Source organism: Oryx dammah, unplaced genomic scaffold, assembly GCF_014754425.2.
Source record: "Oryx dammah isolate SB20612 unplaced genomic scaffold, SCBI_Odam_1.1 HiC_scaffold_8, whole genome shotgun sequence".
In the NCBI taxonomy this organism is placed as follows: domain Eukaryota; kingdom Metazoa; phylum Chordata; class Mammalia; order Artiodactyla; family Bovidae; genus Oryx; species Oryx dammah.
The window spans coordinates 20,069,570-20,083,257 of NW_024070192.1; the positions used below are offsets into that span (position 1 = coordinate 20,069,570).

The 13,688-nt window shown below is 46.3% G+C and overlaps 1 protein-coding gene across 4 annotated transcripts in view; it reads left to right on the plus strand.

Annotated features, from left to right (window-relative positions):
* LOC120867075 (signal transducer and activator of transcription 5B) overlaps positions 1 to 10,874 on the plus strand; it is a 65,036-nt gene extending 54,162 nt beyond the window's left edge. For 3 of the 4 annotated variants that reach the window (XM_040245263.1, XM_040245264.1, XM_040245265.1), the window contains 7 exons: positions 1,064 to 1,270; positions 2,395 to 2,489; positions 2,593 to 2,723; positions 3,593 to 3,763; positions 7,357 to 7,408; positions 7,680 to 7,784; positions 8,300 to 10,874. In XM_040245263.1, coding sequence (XP_040101197.1) covers positions 1,064 to 1,270; positions 2,395 to 2,489; positions 2,593 to 2,723; positions 3,593 to 3,763; positions 7,357 to 7,408; positions 7,680 to 7,784; positions 8,300 to 8,426 — 888 coding nt within the window. In that variant the 3' untranslated portion in view covers positions 8,427 to 10,874. Of the gene's footprint in view, positions 1 to 1,063; positions 1,271 to 2,394; positions 2,490 to 2,592; positions 2,724 to 3,592; positions 3,772 to 7,356; positions 7,409 to 7,679; positions 7,785 to 8,299 lie in introns of all 4 variants that reach the window. The other variant, XR_005721804.1, reaches the window with a different exon arrangement.
* Positions 10,875 to 13,688: the final 2,814 nt, after the last annotated feature.

Consider the following 13,688-nt stretch of genomic DNA (forward strand, 5'->3'; position numbering starts at 1 on the left):
TTCACCAGCACTGTAGGAGGGTTCCCCTCTCTCCACATCCTCTCCCTTATGCTGTTTTAAAACAAATACATACCTGTGGGAATTATTCTACAGATGTATTTGCCTGTCTGTGAAATGACATGAAAACACGGCAGCCTTGCTTGTAACCGTAGTCAAAGACTTAAGGATGGTACACAGATGTCCACCAGTGGAGATCTGGTTAAACAGATTATTGTTCCTCCACACTGTAGATATGAAGCAGCCACAAAAGAAAATGAAAATTTTCTTTATGTGCTAATATGAGGTCTTCCAGATAAAGTATTAAGTGAAAAAAAGGAGATGCGGAGTGTGTGGGGTTTATATTTTAAAGAAATTACACATATTCGCTGACAGGCATAGAATATCTTTGTTAGTTTACACAGTAAACTAGATTACATGCTTTGGGGAGAGGAACTAGATTTCTGGCAGACACAGATAGGAAAGTGACTTCACTGTATACCCTTCTGTGCTTTTTGAATTTTATATCATGTGAAGGAATTGCCTTTTCCAACAAAATTATAACAAAATAAAATGAAATACTGTGCCTGAATGGGATGAAAGCAGTTTTTAATAAATTTATAGTCTAATCTGTTTCTCAGTAAAATCGTCAGCTCATAGTTTCTACGCTTCCGTACAAGTTATTTCACTTTGAGCTAGCGTTCTTGGCAGAAGGATTCAAGAGCAAGGATATACCTAGAGAACCAGTCTTGTAGACTTGACTCCCTTTGAATTTCCAGTATCAGAGCCAGACCTTGGTCATGTTTTTTTTTTTCATGACCGTTGAAACACGAGACATCTAGCAGCTCACTTACAGAACCGCACAGAAAGCACGAGGTTACCTTCCAAGCTGTGTGTGAAGAAGATAAGATGGAACCTTCTGAATTTCACGAAGCTGCACACCCCGAGGAAGTTTGAGTTGACACTCAGGCTCAGCCAGACAAGTGTTTGTAACTCCATCCAGTCCCTGGTGTTTTTCGCTTGCGCGTCAAGGGTATAAATCATGCGACTGTTTGCTCCTAAGGTTTCTGGCTTCTCTCCCCCTCAGGGCAGGGTGCCGTTTGCGGTGCCCGACAAAGTCCTGTGGCCGCAGCTGTGCGAGGCGCTCAACATGAAATTCAAGGCCGAGGTGCAGAGCAACCGGGGCCTGACCAAGGAGAACCTGGTGTTCCTGGCGCAGAAGCTGTTCAACAGCAGCAGCAGCCACCTCGAGGACTACAACGGCATGTCCGTGTCCTGGTCCCAGTTCAACCGGGTGAGGGACGCGCCATCCGCAGCGGTTAGATGAGCCCCTGCAAACCCGATCCCTCAGGAGCTGCCCTGCACCAGGCCCTCACTCCTTGCGTCTCTAATGTGATGTGCCCGTGATATTAGGAAGCTTCTGAACAGATGGACAGCCTCATACATCTTATGTACAAAATTACATGCTTAAATATTTAAGCAAATGGGGTGGACTAGCATGCGGCTAGTGTGTTTTCTCCTTTGTAAAGGAAACAGAAAAGCAAACAGTGATGTAACTCATGAGAAGTAAAGCTTTTGTGACGATCAGAGCTCCATGGCTCTGTCCCCTTGACCCTCTGATGTTCCTTGATACGTAATACAAAGTCAGGCTCCCATGGAACCCTTGGTCCATGAAAGAGGATGCTGATGAAGGAAATTTAAGTTGATTTTAAATTGAACTTTAATTTATTCACTTAGACCCCCACTCAACTTATTTTAAGTGCCCTAATTCAGAGATTTCATAGTCTCCGAGTATGTCTCTTTTGAACGGTTATGTGCCAACCAGCTGGCTAAGAGGTTTGCTGGTGATCAGAGGAGCTTTGCTAGCAGAAGCAGGAGGCCCCCGTGGTCTGTCTTTGCCGTTGCAGTACGGCTCCTGCCTTCCAGCAGAATCAGATCACTGCATTTGGCTGATAATTGTCAGTAACATCCAGATGATGGAGTGTTCTCTGCAGCCTCGTAGTGTGATGTGATGCAATTCACATTTACGCATCGCCGGAGCATCTTGTTAAGGGGCAGGCTTGGACACAGCAGGCCTGCGCTCAGAAGCTCCTGGGCCATGCTGCTGCTGTTCATCAAATGCCACAAATCACAACCAACAAAGGACTAGTCAGCCCAGATGCAGGGGAAAGTGTGTGGCCAGGCCCACTGAGTGTTGGTAATTGCTTCGTGGGGTTTTCCCCTTCTTCCATCTTTTCCTCTCTGCACTGTATTTTGGTTGTAGGACCCTTTGGTCAAACTCAGGCAGGTGTGTATATTTGTATGATCCTGACAGTGAGGATGTTTTCCATTTAATTTGTCCAGTTAAAGCGTATCCAGGTAATCAGACCCTGAGCGTGGCTTTTGCCTTCTTGGGTTCACTGTTGTCTCTCCAACCAGGAGAATTTACCCGGACGGAATTACACTTTCTGGCAGTGGTTTGACGGTGTTATGGAAGTGCTAAAGAAACATCTCAAGCCTCATTGGAATGACGGGTGAGAATTGTCATTTGTTAAGTTGGCAGTAGAGTGGTAAGGTCTTCCTTCTTGCGTTGAAACATCACACTCTGCTTCTGCTCCTTTGGCCTTTATGATCCAGGGCTATCTTGGGTTTCGTGAACAAGCAACAGGCCCACGACCTGCTTATCAACAAGCCAGACGGGACCTTCCTGCTGAGGTTCAGTGACTCTGAAATCGGTGGCATCACCATTGCTTGGAAGTTTGATTCTCGTGAGTGTCTCTCCCTCTTTAGGACATCTTGTCTCTGGTTAGGTGCTTACGTTGGGAGATTATTATACTGTAACCACCAGTTCATGGAGTACTTGTTATTATTCCTTGGGGCTGGTACTAATTACGGGAAGCACAAGTGTATAACCATGACACAGCTGCAGCTGGTGTAGAATATTATGGGAAACACAAGCACTAATTTTGAGAAACACAAATGGACAGCCCGACATGGCTACCTTTGTAATACAGTATCCTGCCCAAAGTCTCAGCTGCTTCACCTTTGAACTTTTTGCCTTCTTATTATTCAACCTTGGGCTTATTTCAGTAAAGAATTACTCTGTTGTTTGGAGTCATTAGAGTGGAAATAATATGCTGTTTTCATTGCCCCTTTATCCTAAGCTAAGGGGTTACGGCTATTGACCATTTCCATCTAGAAATATTAGTTCTTTCCTCTGATCCTCAGAGTCAAACAAGAGTAGTGTAATTGTTTTTGGTAACTTAAAGATTTTAATAGCTTTTAATAACTCTCACACACCCTCTGGCTATGGACACACTTCCTATCTCTCTTACATGCTTTTGTACAGGGAATCAGGGACTGGAGTCAGCAACAAGTTTCTTGTAGGAAGGGAGAGAATATTTTTTGAACTGGAAACTGCCTGAGATCATTAGATCTCAAGGGAAGTAGGGTATGTGACCCGCTTATCTACCCATGACTTTTAAAACTGCTTAATCCACAACCCACGGTTATTTTTAAATGGAGATTTTTATTAGGACAGTTTTCATGGAGAGCTTTATTTGTAGTCTCTTTGGGTTTTAAGATTTCCTGTTCAGAAGTCATATTTAGACCATGATTATTCTGTCTGTTGATGTAGAGGAAAGAATGTTTTGGAATCTGATGCCTTTTACCACCAGAGATTTCTCCATCCGGTCCCTGGCCGACCGCCTGGGAGATCTGAGTTACCTTATCTACGTGTTTCCTGACCGGCCCAAAGATGAAGTGTACTCCAAGTATTACACCCCAGTTCCATGCGAGCCTGCCACTGGTAACAATGTTCGCATTCTGATTTGGTTTTGTTGTGATTTGGGGCTTTGTTTTAGATGTGAATGTGTCTGTGTCTGTCTGTCTGTATGAAAATCTATACAATTAATACTCAGTTGTTGCTGTTTGAGCTTTATGCAGGGCAGATATAAATCCCAGGCTGTTTTCATTAGTCAAACAAAAAACATATCCACCACCAGCCCCAAATACCAAACTGAAGGGAACAAGTGTCTGTTTGTATCCTGGCTTTTAATTCCTTTGAGTATTTTCCCAGAAGGGAAAGGACTGGTTTATATGATAATTCATATGTTTAATTTTTTGAGGAACCACCGTAGTGTTTTTCTAGCAGCTACACTGTGTTACAATGTACAAGTTTAGATCAAACAAAATTAGGAAGGTAAAATTTTGTATTTTAAAACAGAGATGGTTTTATTGCTTTCTGAGCATAAAAGTATTATGTATTTATTGTAAAAATTTCCAGAAAAGTATAGAAAAGAAAATAGATATCACACAACAGTCTTACCTCATCCATGTAAACAATATAATAAATGTTCTTCAGTCCACATAGCTAGGTTTTCTGCATGCAGTCACCAGAGGCTTATTGAGTACTTCCTGTGTGGGGATTACAATCTAATAGCAGAAGGAAGACAATAAACAAGTAAATAAATGTATCTATTTAGTGATGGCCATTGTGAAAACAAATAAGGTGAAGGGATAGGGAGTCCAAGGGAGGTGGCACTTGACTCGGGTGGTCAGAGAAGGCTTCCCTGAGGAGGCAACGTCAGAGTAAACCTGAGTGAAGTGGAGAGGCCACACACAGATCTCAAGAGAAAACGCTCTGGGCCGAGAGAACAAGAGCAGAGACTCTGAGACGGGAGTGAAGTTGGTGTGTTTAGAAAATCTCACAAGGACCCAGGAGGCTGGAACTGGATGAGCAGGGGAGAAATGGCAGGAGGCGAGGCCAGGGCATCAGGAAGGACCAGGTCGTGGTGGGTTTGGGTCATACCATACATCATCATTTATGACCTGATTACTCTTTCACTGAAAAATACATCACAGGCAGAGTTACAGGCTAGTAAATATAAACTAACAGCATCGTTTTAACAATAGCCTAGACTTCATTGTGCGGCGATTCTGTGTTGGTTATTTAAGATACTTTGAAGTTGGTCACAGTTTTTTTGTGATGATTAATATTGAGATAACCGAGTACCTGCAATCTCTTTCAACTTGTTTCCTTAGGACAGATTCCTAAAGTCGAATTTGAGACACGTGGTAGGTGCTTTTCAAGCATTTTGACACATCTTTCCAGAATTACCCTGCCGAAAGTGGAGCTGTTTCCACTCCCACAGACGCCTGTCTGAGTGTCTGTTTCTCCATCCTCCTCCTGCCAGGCATAGAATCTCTTCATCAGCTTCCTGTTTGCCAGCCTGACATGAGATCTTACATGTCAGGGCATACACATGAGGTCTTAATTCTTATTTTTCATTTCTTTGATTCTTCATAAGCTCAAAACATCTTTTCATGTAATGGCAATAATAACAGTGATAAGAAATGAAGTAATAATAGCAGCTAATGTTTGTCGAATGCTTGCTTGCGTACCAGACACTTTTCTGAGCACGTTTCAAATAGTTTATCTTTTAATCTTCAGAACAGGCCTGTGCAGTAGCTACTGTTCCCATCCCCAGGTTTCATTTGAGGAGCTGAGGCCCAGAGGAGTGAAGTAACTGGTCAGTGGTCTCACAGCTAGGAAGAGGCCAAGCCAGGGTTTGAGCTCTGTCTAGCCTGTGCTTCTTAACCTCCACATTATTGGCCATTTGTATTTTTCCTGTACGTTCCAATTCCTTGTTCGTTTTTCTTTTGGAGTTCCTTTTTCCTTAATAACATGCAAGGATCTTTATATAGTAAATAAAGCCTTTATCATATATAGCAGAGATTTTTTTCTTCATATCATGGTTCTTTTAACATTTAGGTTTTGTTTTGCTGAAGTGCAAAGATGTGTATTTTCTACATAGCCCAATCTGTTGCCCTTTTTCCTTTAGAGATTCTGCCTTCTGTAGCATGCCTTCCCACCTGGTTATATTTCTAGCTGGGGAAGTAAGCCAAAATATTTTTAGACTTATGTGGTATTTTGGATTAAACCTGCCACTGCTTCTTTTTATGAGCCCAGTTAATCTAGGTTTTCTAATGTTATTTTTATAGCATTTCTTTGTTTCTTATCTTTTCTGCTGTTCTGTAAAATTCTCTGTAGACAGTAAAGCACAAAAAGCATGAGATATTATGAAAAGGCAGCCACTGACATTTGAAGCCCCAGAAGAAGCAGGTCAGGATAACAAGCGATGTGTGACCCATGGCGCGGTTCAGTCTCTTAGACTGAGTCATCCTCCTGACCTCAGCGGAATCTTCGCTGTCTAATAGAGTTGAGACATACTTGTTGCCTTCCTCACACACCCAGGAAACAGGACTTCACCAGCTTCAGACTGTCACAGTCCTACTACTGACCTTAGCTGGATTTCCATAACCAGCCTTTTGAGAAGGTAACTCTGCCTTACCCCTTGGGTGATCCCTAGCCTACCACGTCCCAGCGAGGATGCCGTGAAGAGTGAGGCACTGCAGCAGCAGTGCTTTTTTCCTAACCAGCCATGCAGCAGAAACGGCACCCACTGGGAGGCACAGCCATCACATGACTCCCAAGTACAGAAACCCACACAAAGACGCAGACACCTGGCCGAGTGGCTTTCCATTTCCTAAAAGAGTAGAAGCTCAGAGCTAGAGTAACTCCCAGGATCCTTGAGTAAGATTAATTCCCTTCTGATACTTAGATTTTTCCGCATGACCCCTGGCAAGTGTTGGTCCACCTTGCATGTGAACACCTCCAGTGATAAGGAAGTCAGGGCCTCCCGAGGCTGTTTCTCTAGAGTTCCAGTGGTGACGCCGTTCTTCCTTGTATGATTGAGAAGTTGTCCAGTTGTGACCTCCCCATGTGGGTCCTCGTTTTGTTGCCAGTCCTTCTGTATCTGTAGCTTGAAACTTTTGAAGATGTGTTTTCTTTTTACAGTGAGTGTGCAGTTAATGCTTGGTTTAGATTTGTATTGAAGTTTACCTTTTTTATGGTTTGAAGAATGTATTAACACATCCAAGCCAACTTGGAAGCTGTCTTAGCTTCCAATGTCAGTATTGAGGCTTCTCCTCTCTTGGGTCTTCCTAATGAATTAAAATATGTGCTTGTGGGACTTCCCTGGTGCTCCAGTGGCTAAGAGTCTGCATTCCCGATACAGGGGGCCCAGGTTTGAGCCCTGATCAAAGAATTAGATCCCACATGCCACAACTAAGCCAAAATTAATTAATTATATTAAAAGACTCCATGCTCCCAGTGCAAGGGTTATGGTTTTGATCCTGAGTTGGGGAACTAAGACCCTGCCTGCCACACTGTAAGACCAAAAGAAATGAGAGAAAAATGAAAGACACGCTTGTACCAAATCCTAAGATAAAATGAGGTGATTGTGTCTTATCTTAAGAAAAGACGGAATTGTTAAGGGAGACTGCATCTTCATTTCATTTGAGAACTTGGTTCTCATCCCCATCTTCCCTTCTCGGCAGCTAAAGCAGTGGACGGATACGTGAAGCCGCAGATCAAGCAAGTGGTCCCTGAGTAAGTGTCCGGGTCCAGCGCTGGTCTCCTGCGGCCTCTTACCTCCTCCCTACGCCTCCACCTGGCTCTCCTCACCCCCCCACACACACATACCTGGCCCAGCCCTGGGGAGGGAACTGGGCCTTGGTCATGAGGGGACCTGGTACCCAGGGCCCCGCTCCCACAGCCAAAGCCCCAGGCTCAGTGGGCCCTTTGTCCTTCCCCACTCGAGAAAGACACAAAAGTGCTCCCTCCCCACTACCCCTTGCTAAGGCTCCACTTCCTCCCACAGGTTTGTGAGTGCCTCTGCAGACTCTGGAGGCAGCGCCACGTACATGGACCAGGCTCCCTCCCCAGCCGTGTGCCCCCAGCCTCACTATAACATGTACCCACAGAAGTAGGTTGTGTTCTCCTGGGGCTCCATGGGGAGGAACTGGGCACCCGGCCTCAGGCTGGGTGCCCAGAGGACTGATGGGCAAGGACACCAGGGCTGGTCTGGGTCTGAGACTACCCAGGCCAGGCAGGCTCAGGCACGTGCCCAGGTGGGAGGGAGAGATTTGACCAACAGGCATTGGTAGTATCGAACAGGGTTGGGCAATGTCACCTGCTCCACTCTTCTAAAGTGGAGATTTTTCTGGCTCTGTGTATGAAGCAGATGGGTTTTAAGTATGTGTGGGCAGCCCGTGTTGAGGCTAGGTAGGCTGGGCATTTTAGTCTGGGTCACTGTGTCCAACTGACTGGCAGCCGACTCTGCCCCAGGGTTCAGGTCACCTTACTAGCTGCCCGCCAGGCCTGGGCCAAGGGTACAGGCAGCCTGAGCCGCTCACCTGGTGGGGTGCAGGGTGGTTTCTGGTGCTCCTTGTTGGCCTCTGACCTCTCCCTTCCTTCAACCTCTCCTCTTTTCCTCCCAAGCCCCGACCCCGTCCTTGACAACGATGGTGACTTCGATCTGGACGACACGATCGACGTGGCGCGGCGTGTGGAGGAGCTCCTAGGCCGACCCATGGACAGTCAGTGGATCCCCCACGCGCAGTCGTGACGCCCCACCCCCTGCCCCGTCGCCATCTCATGCTTCTTCATGCTCGCCAGAGGAGTTACTTTTGTGGATGTCTTAATTCCATGAATCGCTTCTCTTTGGAAACAATACTCATAATGTGAAGTGTTAATACTAGTTGTGACTTTAGTGTTTCTGTGCATGGTGGCACCAGTGAAGGGCGTGTGAGTGTGTGTGTGTGAGTGTGAGATTGCACGTTGTGCTGCTTTTCCCCCTTGCTGTCCAGAGTTTAGCTACAGCACTGGGGCCACAAACAGAGGCTCTGGTTGTTTTAACCTTGTGCAGAATGGCAGTTAGTTCCATGAACCCTGGGCCATGTGTCTTGAGGTCCAGCGGCTCTGACACGTGGCTCTTCAAGTGAGGGAAGGACAGAGGGAAGTGGAAACACCTCCCGTCTGGTGACTCTGTATCACCGTGTTTGCCAAGCCATTGATCTATAACCGTGATGGTCTCTGCTTTTCTTCTGAAACATAGAAACTGCCTTGTGATGAAGGAGGTCAATCCTCCGTCCTCCTCTCCCCCAAGCCCCATTTTCCTGGGTCTGGATGGGAAAAGTGGCTGGGGCAAGGGAAGTTGTGGCTTTGGCGGTGGGTAGTGGCTTTCTAAATAACTGGTAGCCCATCTTCTGTTCTCTGCCTCCCACGCTCACTCCCACGCCCCATGGAATTGCCACTTAGTTCCTGTGTGTGTACACATGTGCAGACACGTTTGATGAAGTGAGGAAAGACACGAGGGTCGCATAACCAGCGCTCACAGTGTTGATGTCCTTTATGTCGTGGCCGGATTGAACTGCCCGGCCCTGGCTCACGGGCTCTGAGAATGTCGCCTTGTTCCCCGGGAACAACCATCAGTCTGCCTGCCCTCCTCTGCGCTGGTGGAGGCGCAAGCAAGGTTTTCTAAAGGCACATTGATAACGGCTTTTTACAGATGTTGACTTGTGTTTTTGTTTTTGAATCGGGACTTCTCGGTATCCCCTTCTCAGCCTAACTTGATGTTGGAATTCTCTCTGCCTGCATCAGGGCCTGTGCCTTTGACTCACCGCAGGTCACGTCTCTTCCCTTCACTGTCCACACCCAGTGTCTTGGGGAGTGGGTGGCTAGAGTGTGGGCTGAACCCAGGACCTGTGTGTTGCCCACCTGGGCAGGGTGCTGGGTATCAGCATTGGGATAATTTGGGGAAACGCAGTCACCAGGTTTGCTGGGAAGTTTGGTAAGCTGCAAAAACAAAGCAAAACAAAAAGTCCTCAGCATAATTTTGTCCAAAATTTCTTCCATAGCTTTACACCAGAAGGAAGGAATGGGCTGTGGCAGGCAGGTGGGCAAAGAGGGAGGCAGGTATAGCTTTGGGGTTCAAGCCTTAAGGTCACCCCAGCTCCCCTCAAAAAGAAGGGCCTGACCACACCCAGGAGGGAATGGCCCTAAAAACATTATTTTTATACATGTGGGGAAATGAACATATTTTTTTTACAAAATTAACTTCTGAATTTATCAGTATTTTAATGTTAAAGGAAAATATTCTCTGTAGTAAATATTTATTGGAAGATGACTTTGTAAAAGCTGCTCTTTGCCCTAGCTTAGTTTCGTACACTGATTTATCAATATTTTTCTATGCCGGGCGGTAGACTGTCTCTGCTTCTGATGACCAGGCTGACCCCTCCATGGATACCAGCACTGACGTACCAGCCCCTTATGTCCTCAAGATTTGATTAAAATCCCCGCCTCCCCCTCCCCACCCCCTTACCGAGGATGGGAGTGTTGGGGAAAGGTGGAAAGGAAGCCTAGTTGCCCCTGTCACCCAGGCACCTTGAGTGCCAACCCTGGTGGTCCCAGCAACCCCGGAGGCAGGGAGTGACACACTTTCAAATGAGCGGCTGGCCCGGCCCCAGGCATGCCAAGGGCAGAGCTCTCACTGCGTAGTTAGCACCGGGATGGGGAGAATGGGTGCCCAGGAGAGTGGCTGCCCGGAGCCTAGGGGTTCCTGCGCGTGTCCCATGGCTGAGCTGTCCTCAGTTTTCCTGAGACCGTGTCTCCTGATAGGAGAGATTGTGACTGAAAGGCACGCTCACTGTCTGCATATAGCTTCTCTCTCCTCCCTGTTCTGCAAACCACAAGGAGAGGCGACAGCAAGTCTCGACTGCCTCGGCCCCTCGCTTGCTCCCAGACACACACACACAAGTCATCAAAACGTTTCAATGTACGGTGTGTGCAGGGCTTTGTGGCGGGTGAGGGGGGAGACTAAAAGTGAATATAACTTAAAATAGCAGCATACTTTTTATAATTTTTCTTTATAAAACTTTGTGAAATTATTTCAGATACATATTTTAGTCTTGATGCAGATTAGTATATAGCTGCCCAAAAAAAGTATTGTGTACAATTTGGGATAGTCACAAAATTGTGTATTTTATGTTACAAATAAATACTTCCTCTCAGTGGACAATATGGAGTGCTCTTTTTATTTTGTTCCTCCAGGTGCTGAGATAGGGTGGTTTTGACGGGGAAATATTTGAAATCATCAGTTTGACTCTAAAAAAAGGAACTAGTTGGGCGTTGGCTGCCTCAGAGCGTGTGTGTGTCACCAGCTTTGATGGCGAATGGGGGCTTTTCTTACCTTTCTGTTCACATGAGGTTTTGAAAACTAGAATGATAGTCTTTATCTCCTATTCCTGTTAGAAAGCTCATCCTTTAAAATCAGCGTGGTCAGGGGACTTCCCTGGTGACCCTGGGCTAAGACTCTGGGCTCCCAATGCAGGGGGCCCCGAGTTCAATACCTGTCAGGGAACTAGATCCCACACGCTGCAACTAAGAGTTCACATACCACAACTAAAGATCCCTCGTGCCGCAATGAGATCAGAGATCCTGTGGGCTACAGCTAAGACCCGGCACAGCCAAAGAAATTTTTTTTTTTTAAAGTGTCACTGGGGGCTTTGCTGGTGGTTCAGTAGTTAACAGTCCACCCTGTAATGCAGGGGACACTGGTTTGATCCCTGGTTCAGGAAGATCCCACATGCTGCAGAGCAAACAAGCTTGTACACCACACGCTGCAATGACTGAAGCCCAGGCTCCTAGAGCCCGTGCCCCGCAACAAGAGAAGCTGCAGCAGTGAGAAGCCCGTGCGCTGTAGCAAAGAGTAGCCCCCACTCGCCACAACCAGAGAAAGCCAGTGTGCAGCAACAAAGACCCACTGCAGCCAAAACAAATCTTCACAAAAAAAGTATCACTGATAAGGTTTTAAAAAAAAGAATGATGGAAGATGTAGGGAAAATCTGAAAGGCTACAGCTAACAAAGCCCAGGGAAGGGTGACTGTCAAACATGGTAACTGGGAACACTGTCTGGGTTTGGCACTAACGGGGCTGTTGATGGCCTTGGTGAGAACAGTCTGTAAAGGTAGGGAGCCAAGCTGAGTTGCCGAGCACTGAAGCGTGATGGGAGTCCCACTCCTGGTGTGACAGCACGAACAGCTCTACACACCTACCCCCACAGTGAAACTGGGACAGTTGTTTTCTTAAACCCACCCGTCTGAAGTCTCCTAAGGGTATACAGCAAATGAAGAAATGTTTACTCAAGAAAATTCAAAATGCAGTAAGAAGAGTGAGCGTGGTGTTTGAACCAAGACCCAGAAGGACAGAAACTCCAGACCAGTGCAGACAAGAACACAGAGCTTCCTCTCCCCATAGCTCCCAGTCAGAGGGTTATCATCTGGGAAAGCCAGGACGCCAGCATTTCTCATCCTGCCCCCAGACCCCTGTAGCTGATGCTAAGTTCTGGGTGATGCTGCTGAAAGGTAAAGTACTCCCTTCTGCTTGGCCCCTTCTGGTAGGATGGACACTTTACCTTGGGCCAGTGCTGCTGAGAGTCCTGGAGCCCTGATCACATTTACCCAGGTTCATAAGGTAGTGATTCCACCATGGGAGAGGCAGGCCGGGAAGGACTGAGGCTACTATCACCCCCACCCCTCAGCTTTTTTTTTCCCTTTTTTGGCTGCATCTTGTGGTGTGTGGGATCTTAGTTCCCCAACCACAGATCAAACCTGCACCCACTGCGTTGGAAGCTTGTAGAGTCTTAACCGTGGGCCACCAGGGAAGTTTGAGCACTCAGCTTTTGAAGTGGGCCCATCACTCAGAAGTATGCCATCGTCATACGCACAATGCCAGAGCTAAGACTCAGAGATTTTGCTCCAGAGAGGAGAGGCAGGTTTAAAACAGGGAACTGACTCCATTTGCAAACTCAAACTTAACTGTGCTCTCAAAAACTGGAGGTTGTGGGCAAAGGCTATTGGCAGGAGACCCATAGCTTCATTGGAGACAGAGGCTAAACTGAACTGGCTAGTTTGCTAGAAATGGGGAAAGATAAAGCAGGAAGGAACTTTCTCTCTTGGGGTCAGAACAAATCTCAAATACTGAACTTTGAAACTATCCCTTCAAAGAAGCCTGCATTTGATTGGATCAATTTGTGGAGTCATTTATTCCCCAGCGCATTGTTGGCAGATCAGCCAACAACTAGTGCAGTTTTAACAGCTAGGTGCGGTCAGGGAAAGAGACACAGAGAGATCCTTGCAAGTCACTGTCATGCTAGGGTGACTATGGGCTTAACTCAGTTCTGCACCCACCTAAGGAGCAACATCAGAGGCTCCACACTGTGTAGCAGGGTGGCCAGTGGGGAGCAGACAGACTCACTAAAATAATCCAGCCACTCACTAAACAAGGAAACTTGTTTACCTGGACCAGAAACAAGGAATTGCTAAACTGGTTTCCAAGGTGGCTGCACTATTTTACATGAGGGTTCTAATTCCTCTACATCCTTGCCAACACTTGCTATTTTCTGACCTTTTTGATTATAGCCATCCTAGTGGAATGTGACATGACTTGAGTCAATTCTAGTTTGCATTTCCCTCATGACTAATGGTGTTGAGCAGCTTAATCAGAAGCCCTGGAAAATTCACAAATATCTGAAAACCAGACCATACACTCCTACAAAACCAATTGAAAAAGAAGAATAAAGTTGAAGTAGTCACACTTAGCAATTTCAAAACTTACTACAAAGAAATAGTAATCAACGAAGTGTAGTGCTGGCAGGAAAATAGACCTATAGATAAGTGGAATAGAATTCAGAGTCTAGAAAGAAACCTATGTGTCTGTGGTCAACAAATTTTTGACAAGGGTGCCAAGACTGTTCAGTGGGAAAAGAATAGTCTTTTCAACAAAGAGTGCTGGGACAACTGGATAGCCACATGTGAAAGAATGAATTTGG